The sequence below is a fragment of the Podarcis cretensis genome (genome assembly GCF_951804945.1).
Source record: "Podarcis cretensis genome assembly, chromosome: 8".
NCBI classification, from domain to species: Eukaryota; Metazoa; Chordata; class Lepidosauria; order Squamata; family Lacertidae; genus Podarcis; species Podarcis cretensis.
In genome coordinates, this window is record NC_137177.1 from 61,104,201 (window position 1) to 61,126,877 (window position 22,677).

General features: G+C 41.5%; 1 protein-coding gene across 1 annotated transcript in view; it reads left to right on the plus strand.

The window, feature by feature from the left end:
* The window catches only part of ITFG1 (integrin alpha FG-GAP repeat containing 1), a 116,176-nt gene extending 94,069 nt beyond the window's left edge, over positions 1 to 22,107 (plus strand). The window contains exons 15-18 of the mRNA XM_079988808.1: positions 9,064 to 9,188; positions 9,967 to 10,049; positions 17,176 to 17,293; positions 20,945 to 22,107. Of these exons, the coding sequence (XP_079844934.1) occupies positions 9,064 to 9,188; positions 9,967 to 10,049; positions 17,176 to 17,293; positions 20,945 to 21,004 (386 nt within the window). The 3' untranslated portion in view covers positions 21,005 to 22,107. The remainder of the gene's footprint in view (positions 1 to 9,063; positions 9,189 to 9,966; positions 10,050 to 17,175; positions 17,294 to 20,944) is intronic.
* The last annotated feature ends 570 nt before the right edge of the window (positions 22,108 to 22,677 follow it).

Below are 22,677 nucleotides of genomic sequence, written 5' to 3' on the forward strand. Positions count from 1 at the left end.
GGCATAAACCAGCGGTGAGCATGACCAGAGGAAAAAGTGCGCGGAGCACTGAATGTGAATTTTACCTTTGTACAGTAGGCTAGTTTTTGTTATTATTTATTTACAGTGGTACCTCGGGTTAAGTACTTAATTCATTCCGGAGGTCTGTTCTTAACCTGAAACTGTTCTTAACCTGAGATACCCCTTTAGCTAATGGGGCCTCCTGCTGCTGCCACGCCGCCAGAGCACGATTTCTGTTCTCATCCTGAAGCAAAGTTCTTAACCTGAGGTACTATTTCTAGGTTAGCAGAGTCTGTAACCTGAAGCGTATGTAACCCAAGGTACCACTGTATTGTGTTTATATCCCACCTTTTTCCTCCAAGGAGGCCAAGGTGGTGTACATGGTTCTCTTCCTCCCGATTTTGTCCTCACAGCAACCCAGTGGTGTAGGTTAGGTTGGGAGAATGTGAGTGGCCCATGGTCACCCAGAAAGTTTCATGGCTGTGTGGGGATTTGAACTTTGGTCTCCCAGGTCCTAGTCCAACACCGTAACCCAGTGGGCCTCAAACCTTTTGTTCTTATTCTATCAGAATAAAAATTTGCTTGCACCACTCCACATTTTTTATTTGTAAGAAATACGTTGGGAAACAAAAAGTGGTACCTCTGGTTACGTACTTAATTCGTTCCGGAGATACGTTCTTAGCCTGAAACTGTTCTTAACCTAGAGCACCACTTTAGCTAATGGGGCCTCCCGCAGCCGCCGCGCCACCGCTGCACGATTTCTGTTCTCATCCTGAAGCAAAGTTCTTAAACCGAGGTACTATTTATGGATTAGCAAAGTCTGTAACCTGAAGCATATGTAACCCAAGGTACCACTGTATTCCTAGAAGTGGTTGATTTGTAACATAGAACACAACTATTTTATCATACGATCATGGGACATCCAGAAAATATAAAACAATGCAGCTCCATAGGAGCATGAATCGTTCCCAAAATATAATTATAAACAAGCCTCTTACATATATATACCTTAACTACAAACTCAATGAGAGGTGTGAGCTTGCTTTTACTGGGTAATCTCATTTATATTAAGTATAACTTGAGACAATCAAACTCTAATCTCGCCATCACCGCAAAGAAGCCTTTCTCTTTTCTGATCTTTCGTATTTCTCAGCGTTGAAAATCCCTGTTCGCAACAATATGCCATGGAGAACTGTAGAAGAATAGCCAGTTCTCTTGAAGAGAGGTGTGGATACTCTTTCTGGTTGTATAATCCCCCCCCCCCTCAAAAAAAAAGATACAGTAGTGCAGAGCTTTCCAAACTTTCCATGTTGGTGACACACTTTTTAGCCATGCATCATTTCACAACACAGTAATTCAGTTTTACTAGCAAACCAGAGGTTGAAACTAACCCCTTTCCTGCCCTGGGAGAAGCGCGGGGAGCGTTTGCGCAACATACCTACATACTGCAGCTGACACACTAACGTGTCGTGACACACTATTTGGAAAGCTCTGTCGTGCTGTGCTGAGCTGAGCTGAAATGTTTAAATATTTCTTTGATTGTGCTTGAATCTTCCTGGCACGTTCGCCATCCTGTCCCCCCACACCAGTGTGGTGTACCACAACCTTTGAAAACCACTGCTACACCACTCTGGCTGACTTCTGCACACACACTCTCTCACACACTTCTCCCTGTCTCTCCTCTATCCAGGAAAGCAAGAGTCATTAACTGACTTCAAGGACACATTACACTGCAGGGGTCAGCAACCTTTTTCAGCCGTGGGCCGGTCCACTGTCCCTCAGACCATGTGGTAGGCCGGACTATTTTTTTTTTTTTGGGGGGGGGGGATGAACGAATTCCTATACCTCACAAATAACCCAGAGATGCATTTTAAATAAAAGCACACATTCTACTCACGTAAAAACACTAGACAGGCCCCACAATTAACCCAGAGATGCATTTTAAATAAAAGGACACATTCTACTCATGTAAAAACACGCTGATTCCCAGACTGTCCATGGGCCGGATTCAGAAGGCTATTGGGCCGCTTCTGGCCCCTGGGCCTTAGGTTGCCTACCCCTGCATTACAGCCTGCCAAAAACTCTCAACAAGGGTGTGAAGCAAGCTTGGGGAGGCTGTGTGGCCTTGAGAAAGGACCACAGAGAAAGGCCTGGTGGGGTGGGCCTGAGGTTTCCTACTTCCAGAATACATTTTTCAGGCAAGAATAATACTTTCCAACATAAAAAAAGCTTGTAGTTGTGCCAGCATCCCTTGATTAAATAAAAGGCATAATCTTAACCATGTGCACTTTTGCTTGAATTAATATGGCATCTATATTACGAACTGCTGCCAAGCGTGAGAAGTTCTAGGAAGCGAATAGTGATGGAGTTTTGAGAATAGTAGGTGGGTGGAAGGGATAACAGGCTAATACTGGAAGGCGAAGCTAGAGAGATGGGGGTGGAGTGACAACTGTCAGCCAGGGGAGGGAGGGATGCTTGACTGGGAAAGCAGCAAATATTCGTAAATCGGAAAAGAGAGTAGGATGAAGGTTGCAAGGCCAAAGTGAGGGGGAGTGAAGAAAGCATAATGTGATGAGTCTGCAGACTCATGACTGAAAAAAGAAACAAGTTGCATCCCCTTTCAAGGAGGAGTGCCTCTGTAGAAGAAAAATAGAGCCTTGTACTACCATCAGAAGATGGGGGTACAAAAAAAGAGAGGGGGGAATGTGACTGGCTTCTCTCCTCCATTTTTTTCTTCTAATAAAAAAATCATTCCTCTAAAGGGGATGTAGAAGAAAGCTGGTTCAGCCACAGTATACAACGTTCAAGCTCAATGGTCCAATTTGCAAAACATCTGCACAAATGAGATTGTGCAGATGGAAACTCTTCCTCTTCCTGACACCTTCCTCTTGTTTCCTCTTCCAGTCAGCCCATCTCACGAACTCACTTGCTTCCATTTGCCTTTGGCTTTGTAAGTTTAAGTAATTACCACAGTGGCCCCAGGTCCTGCGCCCTTGTCAGAGGAAATCACCTTTCCAGGTATCTTTGCAAAGGTACTGAGTCGCTCTTAGCTTTCTTTCCTTAGTATGCCTGAACCTGCTGTTTTCTTTTAAAATAAAACAAACCAGGGTCTCTCTTGTTTTTGTTTGCAGTTTTCTCAATAAATTAGACAATTTTTACATCTGTGACTTCACTTTGATCAACAGTGCCAGAACTGTGGAACTTGAAAGGGGGAAGTGAAAATTTGCACAGCTGTTTTCCTTTTCATAATCACAGCCGTACCGATCTCCATAACAATGAGAGCCAGCCTGGCATATTTGGCAGCCCACTCCAGTGACCTCTGTGGGAGGTGGTGGAGCAGAAGCAAATCACAAAACATGGTGGAAGAGCTCATTTGAATGTGCTCAGGAGATGAGAGGCATTTTCTTTCCCTTGGCTGAGCCACAAGGGTGGCTGTTCAGTGTGTTCCAACCTCTGTGCAACTTGCTCTTTTATTTTAGACCAGTCAGGTTTTTGGATATTTGACTGGAGAAGGTGATAACAGTAGAGCAAAGGAGAGAAGTTGCAAATGATTTCTCGTTGGCTGGAGCGGGCTATCAGTGACTAATTATCTATGATCTGCCTCCACTGTTGGAGGCAGCAATGCTTCTGAATACCAGTTGCTGGGAACCACAGAAGGAGAGAGGGCTCTTGTGCTCAGATCCTCCTTGAGGGCTTCCTACGGGCATCTGGTTGGCCACTGTGAAAACAGGCTGCTGGACTAGATGGGACATTGGCCTGATCCAGCAGTTTCTTCTTGGGTTTTTATTTATTGGTTTTGTCAAGCATTACCGTTTCCTGATTCTTCATCCATACCTCTTTCCAAACAATAACACTACCGTTTGGATGTCCAGCCATGTTTGTTTGTTTTTCTGTCATTCTTCGCTTAAATTGTATATAGCAACCTTTCTGCATCACTTATGCATGGTGGGGCATGTATGAGTGAAGGAACTCCCCTGTGAAAGAATTGGGTGTTTGTCGGAAAGAACTCTGGTAAATGAGCAGTTTGTCTGGTCAAGTAACTCAGCTTGTTTCATAATGACAGTATGAAGTCAAGCCGCCGTATTTAAAAATCAGTTTAAAATATAGTGTGGAAATCAGTCTTCCCCATTTGTGTCACCTGTCAGGTTCATCATCAAGTCAACAAAAGCACTGAGGTGAATTAGGCATGTCGGCCGTGCAGTCTGTGTGGGGCTTGAGCCACCTGCAACTTGGGGCTTCTAGAACAGAGAAAAGAAAGGAACAAAATGGTGCTAAGAGCAGCAGTTCTGAAATGCTGGCTATTATCCTGCCTGTGAATTGCTAGTATTTACCATGAATTGTTGCTGCATTTGAGGCCACAGTGTGCAACGCTTGAAAATGAGGGGATGGATTTCTGTAAAGAAGATGGAGGCCTGCAGAAGTAGTGTCCAGTGGAGAATTGAACATGATCTTAGTTTAGGTTTTGAATCTAATTAGAACTCTGCCATTTATTAATTATCCTTCAGCTTTTTGACAAGCAAACTATGAATGACTTGGCAATACAAAGAAATCGATAAGCGCTCAGTACATTAGTGCTTTCCTTGAGTTGCTCCATTTGTTTATTTTTTAGATTTTGCCTCAGTTGCTGGCTGTTCCTGCATGCATATTTTTCAGTGACAGAGGCTTGTCATTCTAAACAAATTACTCCTATTTCCAGCCACTAAAACCCAAGAAGTTCACATATTAAATAGAGCAAGGAACAACTGATTTCCTTCCTAATCTAAAGGTACGAAATGTGTGGTGGGCTGTAAATTGAAACTAGAGTTTCTTCTAACACCTGAATTTGAATCCTCTAATAGAAATGTAAATTAGGAGCCTTTCTTGCACAGGTGGCACCCTAGTACCAGGCCATTTTTCTGTGTCCACCTTCTCCCATTCATGTTTGGGTTTGTTTACCCCACGATGAATAACCTAGTCTAACATGCATCCCCCAAACCTCCACACATGAGTCCTGCTCCACAGTTTGGGTGAGCTGTAGAAATCTTAAGGGGAAAGATGGAGATCCAGTTGGAGACCAGGTGGCCTGCCTTACCTTCCCCGATACAGGATCCTGAGCCTTCCAAATTATTTATCATACTCTAAAGTCTGTGGCTCTTGCTTTCCCCATAGTGCAGATCCAATAGGGAAACATCACAGTTAAAATGCACTCCAGTGTCTTTAAAATTCACATTTTTGTCCTAACGTTTACCTCCTACTACTGTGGTCAATATTATTGATTTTGTTCTGCCACTGCATTTGCTTAATCACTCTGAATGTCAGAAAATCATATTAAAAAACCGGAATGACTCCGTGGGATGCCTTTATTCTGCTGCCTATACCCAAGATTCACTGCTCATGTTCTGGTGGCGATTTCAGATATTTAGGCATTGTTTGATGCGTCTATTGTGCACTGAATGCTTTTGATTGAAATTCCTATTATTGCTGAGATTCCTCCATCTTCCCTAGCTAAACATTGTACTGCTTCTTTGAGGAGTTAAGAATGAGCTGTTGTACCAGTGAACGTGGTGGGGAAAAAGCCCTTGTGGACTGAACATCGCTCTGTCAAAGGTCCCAATTTCCATGTCCGGCATCTCCCATTAAAAGGAAAAAGTAACAGATAGGAAAGATCTCCATCCCCGAACTGCTGCTTATGTGGACAATTTGTATGCAGGGGAGGCTGGTCCAATAGAGCATATGGGGCACAGCCCCATCAGCCTTGGCCTGCCCTCTTACTTACATCCTGTCGAGAGGGTGTCACTGCCTGTCAGCTTCCTTCTCCTTAGTCTCAGTGTTGCCCTTGTAGAGCTTGGCAGTGGGGAGCAAGGTGGGGGCAAAACTAGAGTCAGTTGGCTCTGCCTGTCATTGGATCTGGCTCCACTTACAATTTAGGCTCCCTGCCTTTCACCCTACCAGCCCCAATGGGCACCAGCCACCATTGGATGGACAGATAATTTGACCTGGCATAAGGCAGAAAATTCTATGTTCCCCTGAGAAGTCATGACAAGTGACATGATCTCTGCTGCTCCTGTGCACTGTGCTCAAACCATACGAGTTTAATTGAGACTGATTTCTTGGATCTGTGAGTGTTTTACATTTCCCAGTTCTTTTTTGTAACACTTTCATCAGCAATTGAGGCTTAAACTCCTGTTGTTGTTGTTGTTGTTGTTGTTGTTGCTGCTGCTGCTGCTGCTGCTGCTACAATAAGACTCCCTCTTCAAGCATTTGGTAACACTGTTCTCTTTTGTTGAAGTAATGTTTCATTGTCAGTGTGGTGGGTATAATTGCAATTTTCACCTGGCACAAGTATCTGAAGTCAATAAAACTGGGCACACGGCCATGCTAGGATATGAAACAAAGTCTCAGAATATGAATTAAAGATGGCAAACTTCATTGCCCCTTGTTCCTTTCGACACTTGCATAAATTGTCAACTCTGTCAATCAGTCCTAATCCCCAGATCAACACAGTGAAGGAAGACATACATTCCAAACAGGCAGCTCACTACTGCTGACTCTCAAGAAATATGTTTACATAGTTCTGCATATGAGAGTTGAATATTTAGATATTACAGTGTGAGTTTCATTTAAATATAAATGGCCTAGAGGCAATGGAAAGTGAAAACGCTGCTGGCATGATGCAGAGGTGGTCTCTCCATAATCACTTGGGGAAGTTGTAGAGCCAACACAGGGATTGTTATGCATGCAATTTTTGGTTTGTCAGTGACACTCTTTAGAACCATCATATAGAAATTATAGTGGCTGCTATCGTATTTAAGCCTGTCCTATGTGGAAATAAACTTACCCTTGAAGTTAAACCATCAGCCCTGTTCGGGAAAGTTTTTCATTAAAAACAGCCCTGTTCAGGGAAGTTTTTAATGTGTGACATTTTAATGTATTTTTAATCTTTGTTGGAAGCCGCCCAGAGTGACTGGGGAAGCCCAGCCAGATGGGCAGGGTACAAATAAATTATTATTATTATTATTATAAAGGAACAACCACATGGTTTCATTCATGTGAATAGTGTCACCGAGTGCAGTAATAGTACTGGAATACTTGGGGTTATAAGATCAACTCAGGGTAAGCACACTGAATTTAATTAGTCACAGCCATCATTTTCAAATAGATCTGCTCTGAATAGGACTAATATTGGATACAAACATGTTACGTGTACAATTTTGTGCTGAGTAAGTTTGCTGCTGCAGACTAAGATGAAGAGGAGAACCATTATTCTAGTTCATCTTGAAAATAAAGTGGAAATTCTCAGCAGCTTTTAAGCACCGGAAGATCAGAAAGTCAACCATTAGATGTGTGAAAAGTTCTGACAATTCCACTTTACCGTTACATGTGCTCCCACCTTATCTGTCCAAAAGTGTATCTTGCCTCACAGGAATACAAAGATGGTTTTGACTAAGGAAAGGAGTGCAGAGGGTGCATTAAGGTGTGATAAGTCATGCCTTAATTGCAGTGACAAAACTCTGCCTTCAAGCTCCCATCTATCACAAAAGCTGTGTGATTTATTGTATTGTAATTTACATCTCCTGTATCTTACTGATTCATTTAAGGCCCTTGATTTAAATGCTGGAGCATGTCTTGGAGCACACAAAACATAGAAAGAATGCCATCATTATAACCATAGCAAAATGAAATGATGGGTCAAGGTGGTATATTCATCACAAACATGCCTCCAGATTTATTTTATAAACAAAGTTAAGGACTAAGCGCCAGAGGTGGGTGCGGTGGGTAATCTGTAGCTCTCCTGATTTTGTTGGACTTCAACCCCAGGTGGTCATTGGTTGATGGCAGTGACTATTATTTATATCCCACCTTTTAGCCAGAGCCAAGACTCAAATGGGCTCACAAAAATTAAAACAAATACCAATAGAACAAACATAGCTAAAAACATAGAAAAAGTTATGGTTAAAAAGTAATTAAACTATCTATGGAGTTCAAACTATGTAAAAAAACAACAACATCTAGAATAAAAAGAATGGAAAAAAGTGCAGCACACTATTAAAAGCCCTTTCCTTAAAAGCGGTCAGATTCCAAATCCTGCTGGAATAAAAAAGATCTTCACCTGCCAGTGGAAGGACAAAAGGGGAGAGCCAGTCTAGCCCTTCTAGGAAGAGAGTTCCAAAGTCTGGGGGCAGCCACCAAGAAGTCCCTCTTCCGCATTCCCACCAAGCATGTCTGAGTGTGGTGGGACTGAGAGAAGGGTCTCCTCCCCTGAAGATCTCAGAGCCCAGGTAGGTTTGTACAGAAGAATACAGTCCTTCAGAGACCCTAGAATCATAAAATGGTAGAGTTGGAAGGGCTGAGGGTCAAGGATTCTCAACTAGATCATACATGACAGATTGCCATTCAACCTCTGTTTAAAAAACATACAAGGAAGGAGAGTCTACCATCTCTTCTGGGTGTCCACTTTCAAACAGCTCTTGCCGTCAGGACATTCTTCCTGCTACTTCATCTCCCTTGAATCCATTAATTTGAGTCCTAGCCTTTGAAGTAGGAAGAAACAAGCTTGCTCCATCCTCCATGTGACAGCTCTTTAGATATTTTAAGATATCTCCACTCAGTCTCCTCTTTACCAGGCTAAATATACCCAGTTCCATCAACCATTCCTCATAAGGTTTGCTTTCTGCTCTAGGAAGGCATCATCCAAGTCATCTGATTTGGAGATCTATAGCAGACACGCACAGTATGGTCAATGTTGTTTCCCTCTCCTACAATTTTACCCATATACTCTCAATCTGTCATTACACTGCTAGTCACTGTTCACAGTAGTGAGCCATACAGACCAATGGTCTGACTCAGCAACAGGCAGCTTCCTGATTCCCAGACCTATCTGCAAGGTAATGTATGTGAGGTGCTTGGAACTCTCCAAAGTATTATATCAATGCTAAATGTTTCTGCTGTTAAAAGGTATTAATGGATTTTAGGGCTCAAATATGGATAAAGAGCACCTAATCCTATGACTCTAAACCAAAAATGTTTTGCTTAGAAGGCCTTAAGCAATGTATTCATTGTGTCATCTTTTCAATTACATTCCAGCGGGACAACTGAGTCAATCAGCACATTTTGCCCTCCAGCTCCCATATAATGTGCTAGGCTTGGGACGCAGCGCTAATTTTCTTGATCACTTGTATGTGGGCATTCCTCGCCCATTAGGTGAAAAGGTATGTTGGGACCCCAGTTCATATAATTGTATTGATATCAATGTGCATTTGGTTTCATACCTTGCTCAATATCACGTTGGCTTCTTCTTAAAAGGGTGGGATGGTGAGAATGTGTTGATGTGGGCTTCAGCCAGAGAATTGTGGTTTCCATGGCTGACCTACAGGTTAAAATGACTAGGTAAACAGGCCCAGTGGAATCCCAGTCGACCTTTTCCCTGCAGCATGGGCATTTTTGTTGTTTAAAGTCCTTTGAGACCTTGGAAAGGCATTCTCAACCTGGAATACCTTTAACATTATGGTTGTACCTAAGCCTGATTGGGACCCAAAGGGCGTGGGTTTACATCTATTTTGCCCTCCACCCACAGGACATTCATACAGTTGTGAATCCTGATCAGACAGGATCTATCCCAGGCTGCCATTTTACAAACCTGATCCACCGTTTACTTAATTATTTTTATGATAGCAAAAGGCAGGGTTCCCTCTAGCATTATTATCCCTTGATACATACATATACATACATACATACATACTGAAATGGCACTTATTTACTTTTAAGTTTTGTAAACTTATTTACTCTTAAGTTTTGAAAATGTATCAGGTCAAAATTGTTTTGTCTTTGAAAGTGGGAAGGAACCAAACAGTCTTTTGGAAATGTCATTCCAGCCAGTTTTCTAAGATAATGAGAATGTTGAGATTTTGCTTTGACTACACAGTAGAATTAAGAATGAAATGAGCTCGCACGACATTCACTGAGTGCTTTCCTTTTTTCCTCTTCCAGTCCATAAGGAAACAGGAATGGACAGCCATCATCCCAAACTCCCAGCTGATCGTCATTCCATATCCTCACTACTCCCCTCGAAGGTAATGCCACTGATTTAAATCCTGTTATATGAGTTGCAATGGCTGTTGATTTTAAGGATATTGAGCCTATGCTGCGGTTGGAGCCAGACCGTTTCCTTTTCTCACAGAAATCCTGGTATACTCAAAAATCTAACTACTTTCCTCGTTCACACAGCACATAGCTAAACTATAGAACTCACTCACACAGGAGACAGTGATGGCCACCAAATTTGGGGGGGGGGCAGAGGCCATTGGTGGCTGCTAGCCACAAAGACTACGTCCTACCTGCACTCTCAGAGGCATCATACCGCTGAATGCCAGTTTCTGCGATCTGCAAGCAGGCAAATGTTGTACTTGTGTGCAGGCTTCCCACAGACATCTGCACAGGCACCATGAGAACAGGGTGCTGGACCAGATGGGCCTGATCCTGCAGGCGCCTCTTATGTCCTGAGTTGCAGAGAGAATATACAAAACTTTGGCCGTGCCCCAGAAGTAGAGTATAATTCTATAAACATAGGGCCATATTGCTTGGACTAAGATGAGACAAAGTCTTTAGAGCAATTTAATAAGAGTGTTGGTAGTGATGATGGTGAAGCCTCTGGCTGTGATTGGCTGAGCCAAAGAAGCAGGGACTTGTTGCCATTGGCTCGAGCTGCTTAGAAATGAAAGAACAGAGCGATGAGCATGGGATTGGGACTCTTAAGAGATTTAGGCAATGACAGGCTAAGAAAGCCCCCCGGCTATTGGGAAATTAGGTTTGGTGTGGGAAAGGTCCTGAGAAATGAGGGAAAGAGCAGAAGGTTTATGGAGCGAGTCTGAGAGGATTATGCAGAGAAGCAAAACTGGCATAGAGACTAGGCAGATTGAAGCTGTAGGGGCGAAAATGGGTGTCAAAGACAACAGAGAGAAATAATTCCTGTCCAAAGAATGAGCAAAGCTGAAAATGGGCATGTGATCAGGAGCTATGGACATGAGGTACTCACTTTCACATACTGGCTGACTGCAGGTTTCTGGAAACTTAGGCAAGCCTTATTGGATGGAAGTTGTGCAATTGCAACCTCTCAGAAGATGTTCCCTGTGGGTTGTGTTAACTGGCAGGGTTTTTTAAAAAAGAAAGATTCCAAAGAATTGACCATAGATGTATAATAAAATGTGTCTTCATAAAATGTGTTCTGTCTGGGGTTTTTGGTTTTTGTTTTCTTTGTCAAGTAGCAAATGTAATTGTGGAGACAATGGCTTCCTAGGAAGTTTGGTTCTAATCAAATATACATTCTCTGTGTCCAGTGAAGTGCAAAAAGATTTCTATTCAGATTTCCAGCACATGCTGTGTGTTGCCATGGCTCTTTGAATTCTGTTGTAATTAGGGGCACGAAACTTGCTTAGCAGAGGATTTCCACAATGAAATCCCCTTGAAATAAAGTCCCATTTGCATGATAGTAATTAGCTTTCCTTCCCAGCTGCCCTTATATTTGGCCTACTAGGAACCCCCTTGACATATAGTAAAGTTAAAAATGTGCCGTAGGTAGTGTTTATTTACTTATTTATTTACTTATGCACTGCTTTTCCAATGTGTTCCTCATGGCTTCCCACAGTTGCACAGAAAAACAAAAAAACAAAAATAAAAATAAAACTACAATCAACAAATCAATAAAATAACTAAAAGCTACATAGATAGATGTGTATGGTTTATAATTTGGTGATTTTATCTCTGTAGTTGTGCTCTTATTGTGATGACCAGTGCAAGGAAATTTCAGTTTACCTTAAAATAAAAGAAAGAATTTTTTTATTTTATTTTTTGCATCAGTCACCAACCATTGCAATTTATATGCAGAATACATCTCATTGAATGTATGCAATATATTTGTGTAACTATGTTGATATTAAAGCTCCACTCTTGGATAGAAACTATTTTTCTTTAACCACGAACAATTGGTTGTAACCTGAGGTATCGAACAGGCTGTAAACAGCAACTCACCTGTTCACCTGTAACAAAGACCCATTGCTTCCAGATGCCCAGGAAAAGACCATTTCCTTTTAATCCACACTTGGGCAGCATGGATAAATATGGGACAGGAGGGCAAGCAAAAGATTTTACAAGTCAGTAACTCTTGTGGCACTTATTTACAGGCTGATAAACTTGAATTTCTAGGCTGATAAATTGGTGTCCATCTCTCCCTTTCAGAAAAGCAAAATCACTTGAATTACTACACTCTTTTTACTTCTCTTATGATGGTGATATATGTATATACTTATACCATTGGTTCATATATCCAGGGACCCAGAGAAAAACTATATGAGAATAGGACCATTTTTAAACTAAAAGCTATAGAGACCTACCCTTGCTTTATAATTAATCACATTTTGTGATTATCTTCTCTGTTTGTAAACTAAACAGTTTGTAAACTTTCTCTAAATCTTGTGGGTGATATGCAAATGTGCCTGTCCACTACAGCATATTTTTGCTTTTGCAAAAATCTCTTCCCCTTTCATCCCCCCATGTTCCCCCCATATCTACTCCAAAGTGTTGGGGGAGGACTCTTGCTCAGATTTGGGGTGGCTGAGGGATGGGGAGATGAGAGAAGAAAGGGGAACTTGCTTGTGCAGCACTGGATAGCATTCCATATATCCACATTTGACATCACAGGCCATTTGAGATAAAAAGAGACTACATTGTGCTATTAAAAGCAATCAGAAGCAGCTTGCATAAAACAAGGAACCGCCACCCTTTCCCCCTAGGGATTTCTGGAGAGGAAATCACTTATTACGCTCTTCCATACATATGCAACCTCCCTCTGTTCCCCCCTCCCCCAATCTTTCCAACTACCTCTACTATGAAAAAAGTCGGAAAACTACTAAAACTAAACCAGGGTGTTGGTTCAGTTATTGTTTTTTCCAAAGGTGTTTGCCTTGAAATCCATTGGCAAATATTAACTCATTACCCTGTTGGCAGCACTGATTCCTTCTGCTTCCCAGTGCCCACTAAGATGGAAGAAACTTACCTAATAGAACAAATTCTTCCTGCCATCAGATGTACAGGTGATCGAGACAAACTGACCAGCCATCACACTTGTAAGAAGGCAGAATGAAATGATTGCCCCTCATGGAGATATATCCTACCCCTAATTTGCATGTCAAGCGTGATGGCCATTTCACTGATGTTCAGGCAACCAGATTTCTCTGGAGTTGTGAACTGGATCTTTAATTATCTTTCTGTGCAGATTAGGGGGGGTTGAGACTGTCTTGGTGTACAGTAAGCTCACTGTAGACACACTCTATATATAAAATCATAGAACTGCGGAGTTGGAAGGAACCCAAAGGGTCATTTAGTCCCAGCCCCTGCCATGCACCTTCTACCTAGGCAAGCAAGAAGGATTATCAAATTCAGTGATACAATCGGGTCAAGAAAAGACACTTGCAAAGAAGGTCTGGTGTGTCCTGGGAAGAGCCCAAAGGGCCAGATAGAGAGACCAGGATGGCCACATTTGGCCCACAGGCCTGAGGTTCCCAAACCCTGCTAGATTCCATCAGTAACCAATCACTAAGAAAAGGTGGAAGGTAAGGTTGGAGCAGATTTTAATGTTCATTCTCCACCCAGTCAACACCTTGTTATGTACTGCAGGGGGAAGAAAAGCAAATTACTCCTAGAACTAACATACTGTAGGTAGGAAGACTGACATATTCAGATACACTTCCCAAAATGCTTACCAAATATGTTGAAATATTATAGATATCATGCTATTGATCACGATGTGAAGTACCCCGAAGCGTTCAGTTAACTCTGTAATCCAGTTCAAGCTCCATTGAATCCAGATGCAATAAATGTCACAAGAGCGACTGTTACAATAATGTCTCATTTAGTCAAAGCAACACAGTGGGCTGTGCTATTGCTCCTTTTAACCAGCATCGAGTAAATTCTGGTGCTGATATTTTAGGAGCTGTTGGATAGTACTACTTCTTCCTACAATTGAGTTTTTAGTCACTTATCTCCTATTTTGCTCCTTGTGTTTTCTGAAAGAATGCTCTCTCAAATTTATGCCTCTTATAAAATGCACATTGATTTTAGTTTTCAGTCAGTTTCAAGATTTATTGATTGCAGTGGCTGACCTCAGTGGCCAATAAATCTTTATTGTAATCCTAAAACAAAACTATGCCTGTTTGTTAGAGAGATCACAGCTTTATTAATCTTTGAAATAAAGCAGCAGCACTTGAAAAAGTGAAAAGAGAATGCAGTTTTGCTTTATACTAATGTAATCACATGGTAGTTGAGAGATATTAAACAAAGGAGAATGTATTCTGCCACCTGCTTACTCCAAAGCAATCTAATTGATCTTTCCACAGATATGTGGTTCAGCTCTGTGTTCTAGTTTTTGAAATGGCCTGTGTACCTTTGGAAGGAGAGATCGGAAAATATTTTTATGGGAAAAGTTCATTATATGTTGTTTTAAAAAACAGTGAGCATTGAAATGCAGTACTAAGGGATCCGGAAAGTCATTTTCAAGCTAGATTTAATTAATGTAACCATCTCCTATCATAATTTATACTTGACAAGCTTGTGACCTTTTCGTATGGCTTGTCTAGAAAAGCTTCTGTAAATCTTCCATTTTAGTAAAATGGTTTGTTATTCTAATTTGCCTTTGCTTTTTTGTTGTTGTTGTTGTATTCTTGTTTTTAATTTTTTTCAGTTGTGACAGTTGGGTTTTTTTTGTTGTTTTGATTTTCACCAGTCTAACAGATGTAGTAAAATATTGGATTTAGACCATAGTATTCATTGTGCCCCAGTAGGATTTTTATATAGTAGTTGAGTTAATTTGCATCCCAAAGCAGAATTTTGCCCTTAGAATATAGTTTTGTCTGAGGAATAGAAGTGTATAGTGAGACTTTGCCCTGTGCACCCACAAATGAGAGTGCAGAGGGGGTCGTTGTCCTCCAGTTTTTCTTGGAACTACACTGCATCCTTACTAGGCACTTCAGGTTGTTCACCCCATGCATATTATGCGGTGTCGTGGATGCTGAAACGTTGGTGGCTTGCCACTCAGTGTGCATTGACTCTGTGTTCAGCCCAAAGTAGGAGGAAACAGGAATGCTTCAAGGGAGATTAGTCAGATTACGCCATTTGCAAGGCATCTGAAGCTAGATCAAGGAAGCCCCAAGTCATTCTGTAAACACAGGCATCCCCCCAAAAATGCTGCATTTTGCCTTTTTTTTAAAAAAAAAAGTGATCACTGATTTTTTTTTTAAAAAAGTTGTCCTTGTGGGAAAACCATTGCACCTATTATTCTGAAAGTATTCATCCCCTGAGAAGGGAGAACCATTATACTGAATTCTAAGACTTTTTTGCTTTTTTAAAAAAAACAAACCTTAAAAGCTTGCTGCACAAAATCCTTCAGTGAAACTGTCTGCAATTTGGCAGGCTTAATCCACCCTGGAGGAGCACCTTTATCTGCAAATTTTATCCACTTCTGGGGGGAAAAGGGGGGAAATGCAGCCATTTTTAGATTTCCCATTGTAATCAGTGAGGAGGAGGGAACAGTGTTTCAGACTCGAATAACAGGTTGACTCAGAAACACATGGGGTTGTAGCCCATTAAAATCTACTCAGAGGAGACCCGTGGGTATTAGTAGACTTCAGTTATATCATGCCAATTAATTTCAGTGGGTCTGTTCTGCATAGAACTAACAGTAGATGCAAGCCATAGAGCGGATTCAAAACAGGTGAGTTGGCTTCCCTTGGCCAGAGATACAAGTTAAATATTTTGGCTGGCATACATCAATAGTAAATACCTTCCATAAAATAAGCCCCTAGAATGGAATTGAATGGAATGCACGATTTTGCAAAATGCTTTAGAAGAAGCCTTGTGCTTGGACGCCTGGGGAGTGTTTCACCTTATCCTAAAGAGTATGCTGGCAATTAACTCTGGAGCCATACTTTTTTCAATCCTAATACTTCTTTTCTTCAAGCAGACCTAAGGATTACAGAAGCACATAGTTTGCACCCGCTCCATCACTGGTTGATTGCACCCCCCACCATCCAAAAACAAGAGAGGGATCAATTACAAAAACGGGAGCAGGGGTTGGAGAATGTATTTTAAATGATCTCCTGACGGGTATATTATGATTGTGTTGCTTTCTGCATGCCTGAGTTGGAACCACACTCCACAAATGGGACAGTTAAGAGTTCATTTTGCTGAAACACATTAACTCAGATCGATATGAAACCGTTGCCTGGGCTGTGAGAAAAGAGCAAAATGACACATGATGGGCTAAATGCCGCCTTGTGGCTTTGAATTGACATCCTGTTTATGAACTTCCAATAATCAATGGAGCCATTTGCAAAGCACGCCACAAGAACACTTGAAGTTCTTTTGTGTTTCGGTACCCCAAAGATAATTGAAGAATTCTTATGTATATTATTTTCCTGAAATAAGGGTTTCAGGTTTCCAAACTCCATACGCCGTTTTAGTCCTAGCTGAGAAAGGAAAACCTTTTGATGTTAGCATACTTTGAGTGTGATGCATTTGTAAGCTTATAAACTCAGAACATAGCAATATCATCTGAAAAGTGACTTTGGTAAAGATGATGGAAAGGGTTGCCTTTTTTCTGTTTTGGTATATTTTGCCGATAATTCTTCTCTGCTAAAGCCTTTGAAGGAAGCTTTATTGCAGTGTAGTTTCCTGTATTTAATAGAACCCCGTTAAAAACAGGAGCTGGAGAAATACACCTACCAGTTTTTCCCAATTTGTACTGCTTCATATCATGGGTGTAGTTCCTTCCTGAAACATGTGGCCTTTCATACTCAGAGACTAATGTGCAGTAGATTATCTTCTCTCACTGCTGCTGCCTCCTGCTTCCTAAATCCTTCCTTTTCTCTGCGCATTGTCTCTGCTTCCAAAAGCGAACATCAACTTTGCAGTGAGTCAACACATCAAACGACAAGTCAAAATGTTACTCTGACACGACAAACGTGCCCTGGCTGGGGAGCAGGGAGATGATCTTAACTCATTGCTTTACATCCCATAGAGCTCCAAATCAAATAGGCCCGAAGTCAGGCAGCTTTTTATCATTCTGCTTTCCATAATCTCTGTGGAACATCTTGCCATCAGTCCTGAAAGTAAACTGATGTTTTCTTGGATTCTCCTTTATACCCACAGCTGGAGTGCCAAGCTGTACCTAACCCCAAGTAACATCGTATTGCTGACGGCTATTGCCCTAATTGGGGTCTGTGTCTTCATCCTGGCAATAATCGGCATACTTCACTGGCAAGAGAAGGTAAGCTTAATTTGTTACAAGTGTTTGTCTTCCTCGCATCAAGTTCAGACAATACAACATTGCAAACCAAACTCCGCATCATCCTTTTTTTAATTAAGCCTTTCACTTTGGGAAAAGTTGCCATTTTCAGGATGATGATTTTGAGTCATTTCTTCAATAAACAACGGGGGAAATAATGCATGTTAAAGTATTCAGAAGGTCCCAGAATTAGACTCCTATTATAAATATATTGAGTAACAAGATTGAGAAAAACGTCTGCTTGAGACCTTGAGAAGCCATTGCTAGTCAGAATGGATAGTGGGTTACCCCCGGCCCCAAATCAAGCTTGGCCCTACAACTTAATGATGGGATGGGGGCAGGTATTGCAGCTAGCTATCCATCCCAGTCTTTCTGAGCAAGTCATATGGGGAGGATTAGATCTGCCCCTCCATACTGGCCTTAGCTGGTGGATGAATGCCATGTTCCTTTAATAAAGTTGTGGCCTACTTATTCCCGTGCATTCGTGTCTTCCTCTTTCTTTCTTTCTTTCTTTCTTTCTTTCTTTCTTTCTTTCTTTCTTTCTGCAATACAATATGTCACTTGAAATTGCAGGTGGGAGTCACATTTTTGAATTCTCATCAATATTAAAAACAACCCTGTAAGTAGAAAGCTAGCCCAGCTAGAAACTCCCTCCCCAATGAGCTAGGTTTTTTTAAGTGGAGTTTCTTTCCATAAGTAAGGGACACAGGTGGCGCTGTGGGTTAAACCACAGAGCCTAGGACTTGCCGATCAGAAGGTCGGTGGTTCGAATCCCCACAACGGGGTGAGCTCCCGTTGTTCAGTCCCTGCTCCTGCCAACCTAGCAGTTCAAAAGCACGTCAAAGTGCAAGTAGATAAATAGGTACCGCTCCAGCGGGAAGGTAAACGGCGTTTCCGTGTGCTGCTCTGGTTCGCCAGAAGCGGCTTTGTCATGCTGGCCACATGACCCAGATGCTGTACACCGGCTCCCTCGGCCAATAAAGCTAGATGAGCGCCGCAACCCCAGAGTCGGTCACGACTGGACCTAATAGTCAGGGGTCCCTTTACCTTTACCTTACTTTCCATAAGTATCTGCTCTCTTCATTCTGAAGAGGTACTATCCCTTCCTCCCATCACATTTTGCTATATGTGGCCTCAGTACACAAGTCAAAAAGTGCCTTCGTTCGTTAAGCTTTGTTTCTGTGGCTGTGGCTTTGGGTGTCTTGCTCTGCCTGTAGTTTAACTGAAAGATACTTGAGGCACGTTGTGACTCTGTCAATGAATGAAATTTAACCCATGCTTTCATTATTTTCAGTCAGGCTGTAATACAAAGGGATTTCTTCCCTCTTGTGTTTAAGAAACCCTTGCTGACTTTTTATTGACATGCTTCAAACCGTGATATTTTACCATGAGCAAAACTGACTGTTTTTCTCTATAGAAATGCATTGATCCGGAGAAGCCATTTGGGAGGCTTCTTTTCATACTACAAAAGGAAACTGTGTCCCAATTTCCCATATAGCTCTCCATTCACAGCAAACAGTTGAGCCAGCAGGGTAGCCAATAAGTGCTGCCGCCTAGCCAAGCTGTAATCATAACTGTCAAAATTACCGCATTTTAGACTCACGGCGGCTTGTCATTGGCATTCATGAAACAAAAGAGCAAGAGCTAAATGTTTAGAAAGGTTTTGCACGGCGCCTGGAAATTAGTAAGCCTATTGTCATAAACCCTTCCAAAGCGTTAACACCAAATGCCAAAGGCAGGAGGTACAGAAACAACCATGAAGTTAGATATTCAGGGTGGCACTCAACTCAGCAAACAGAACCAAGTTAGCAACAACTGCGCTTTTACTGAGCGGGGATATCTCTCACCTCTAAAGTACGAAATGCTTGCTGACTCCTCACACACCTCCAGCTTTATCAGGGGCATTAGCTGAAATTGGGAGGAAGACCGTGAAGGGCATTGTACTATTACAGGGGGGGGAAATGCATATTCTGAAGAACAGCTATTTGGGGAAGTTGACAAGCAGGTTGAGATCCGAAGGTGCCCCCTCACTTTTTATAATTCTACTAATCTTTTTAAAAACCAACTATTTTTGCAATAAATAAATAAAAACCATTCAAATATAAATCCCACAGTTCAAGATGCATCTTTTAATTCTGTGTGCGAGAACTGGCATATAGCGGAGAAATATCTCTGTATAAACCACAATGTATCCGAGGGGTGGTTTTTTTAGACTTTTGTGTTAAATGAGTCTTACAGGTAACCTTTTCAAAATGCCATGGAAGGGAGAGAGAAAGAGGATACAGCTGGCTTGGAATTACTGTTTGAAGGGAGCAACTGCAGGAATGGGAGAAGAGAGGAGCCAGCACATTATGCTGTGTGAATTTGCCAAGACTGGGAGTGGGATAGAAGGGAACATGTTGCAGGCTTCTATTATACATTTGAGATGTGTCAGAGCCTTAGTGGCATGAGCATGTCACTGCCAAGAAGCCAGAAGTGATAACGCCTTAAAACCGGAGTTCTTTTCCTGAAAGATAAAAGGCCTGACAGCAAAATCCAGAAGGGTACTGTCAGTTCAACGTGAAGTCCCAGAGTGCCCTTAGAGAGAAAGCACAGCTTGTCAGATAAGGATGAGGTAGGTGAGGGCAAACTTTTCACAAGCCACCTTAAGATGTAACAACCATTTCCCTTTCTGCACCAGGCCTCTCCTCAATTACAGGTGTATGTTTGTGCTTAGTCCACTAAACAGTAGAAAGGCAGGTTTATGGGCAGTTTTTACTGGACAGGTTGCCCAGGGCATATGGAAGATGGCAAACTGCAGAAGACATACCTGGACCAACATAGGTTAAATATACCCCTTCCTTTGTTTAGAGAACGGGCATGTCAAGCATCGTGTGCAATGCTTACAAATATTTCCTTTTCCTGCATTGCAGTACAGTGGTACCTCAGGTTACATACGCTTCAGGTTACATATGCTTCAGGTTACACACTCCGCTAACCCAGAAATAGTGCTTCAGGTTAAGAACTTTGCTTCAGGATAAGAACAGAAATCGTGCTCCCGGGGCGCGGCAGCAGTGGGAGGCCCCATTAGCTAAAGTGGTGCTTCAGGTTAAGAACAGTTTCAGCTTAAGAACGGACCTCCAGTATGAATTAAGTACTTAACCCGAGGTACCACTGTACCTGTAATGATTATTTGAGCCAAACATTGTGGCTTATAAGTTTGCATTTTGAATAGTGGTTGAAGGAGAATGCTTTTTTAAAACACAACTAGAGCAAGCCCACCAGATGTTAGTCATTTTAGAGCTTCCCCTCACGTCTCAGCATATAAGCACAGTCCAACAGGAAATCCTTGTGTACCAAGAGTCATTTCTACTTTGACAATTAATCGCTCTTAAAGAAAAGCATTTAATGAACCAGCCCAAAGCACTGGACCATTAACACAAAAGAGAGTTGATCACTGAACTGCAGTGGCCATTTCTCTTCTCCTCTAAAATGACACCTATTTAAGTACTAACCGTTAAGGCTTTTAGTGAGCTTTCCATTACCTCTTCACATGATAAAGCAGCTACTCCATGCAATTCAGTAACTCTGGAAGTCAAAATGCAAGATGCATTTACCAAAATACTCTCTTTCATCCCTCCCCCCCCCCCACAGAAAGCAGATGACAGAGAGAAAAGGCAAGAAGCCCATCGGTTCCATTTTGATGCTATGTGATGCGCCTTAATATGTTGATGGAGGACGTACTACACATTTGCTTGGTCTCAGATACTGTATTCGAGCCTGCGAGGGTCAGGGGGGGAGGGTATTGTTCCTGTGCTATTTGTAAATGTTGCATTGGTTTTAATTTATTTGTAAAGTGTTAAAATCAAGCCTGTTTCACTTGGCCCTCCAATAATTGGTTGTATATATGCTGATAGACGTTTTCTCTTTCTTTTTAAAAAAGCTGTAAAATCTGCTTTAATAATGGATCATACTGCATGTGTTCAATTGTTTGCATATCCTCACTGTGACGACTGACGAAAAGGAAAGTCGTATGTAAATTTCAGAAGTGAGTTTCAGTCAGCAAAATCCCCATTAGTGCTACTTGAGTAAGACTTGTCACTTACAGATTCCACAAATGTGAATTGCATTTTTATAATTGTCAGATGAGTGAAGATATCTCATGCTATTCTGACTGTCCTCCAGGGTGTTTGATGTGTAGTTCTCTGGGTTACTCAGCTTTGTATGAATCTACGCAGCCAATCAAGTGAGAGGAAAGGCTGTAAATTGGAAGATACAAACACCCTAATAAGAAAAAGAAACTGGTCACAATGTCTATTAATATATTAATATTTTTAAGATGGAAGTATATAATTCAACTTCTATTTTAAATTATGCCTTCCTAAAGTGGAATAATTTTGCATGGCTTACTCATGGTTATCATGTAATTGCACTAAAGATTAATCATGATAAAAGTTGACCAATAAGGTGAAGTTATTGGGAAAGGAATAAGGAAAGAATCCACCATGGAAAAATATGTTGTATGATCTTTCCAAATTCACTTATAATCAAGGGCTGGACTGTGCTGTATTTTCATATAATCATACCAAACCAATTATTTAATTTTTTTGCATTTGGCATGAACAAAGAGAATTCCAGCTAAGTTTAAGAATCATTTTCCAAAAAGGAGGTATGGGCTTTTTTATTAAACAGATTTTGTTGGAAACATACTTTGTATAATATGGTTGTTCCTTTATTCTTAGAGATTTATTTATAATTGACCATGATTTGAAAACTGTTGTTCTGCATTCCTAATAAATGGCATCTATTAAGTTAAATCATGTATGTTGGCTTAGTTTATGGATGGTGAATCTAAATGTTGCTTCTTTTCAATACAACATCTGTGCTCTCTGTGTGGCCCCTTGAATCAACCATTGAATCAATCTTGTCATTTCGGCATTGACCTGTAAAGGAAAATCAAAAGGGGGAAAAATGAGTCGGAGAAACGAGAAACACATGAACATGTGAAGCTGTCTTATGCTGAGTTACTCAGGCCGTTGGTCTACTCTGACAGCAACTCTCCTAGGTCTCACACACCAGTAGTCTTTCCTAAGCTTATGGCTTGAATTCGTTTCACATGAAGACGCCAGAAACTGAACCTGGGATCATCTATATGTAGAGCAAACTGTATGCAAAATCGTCCCCAGTCATGACTGCATTTGCTTTACTTCTTCCCAGTCTTGGCACTTCCTGGGACAGTAGCAAGAGAGAAGTGCAAATTTGCCCTGGTTTTGAAACTCGTTTTCTATCTAGTTGCCACAGGCCTTGCTTGTTAGAGAAAGCTTGATGGAGTCTTCTGCCCACATGTTGTATGACTGCTATTAACTGCTCTAGAACAGGGGTAGGGA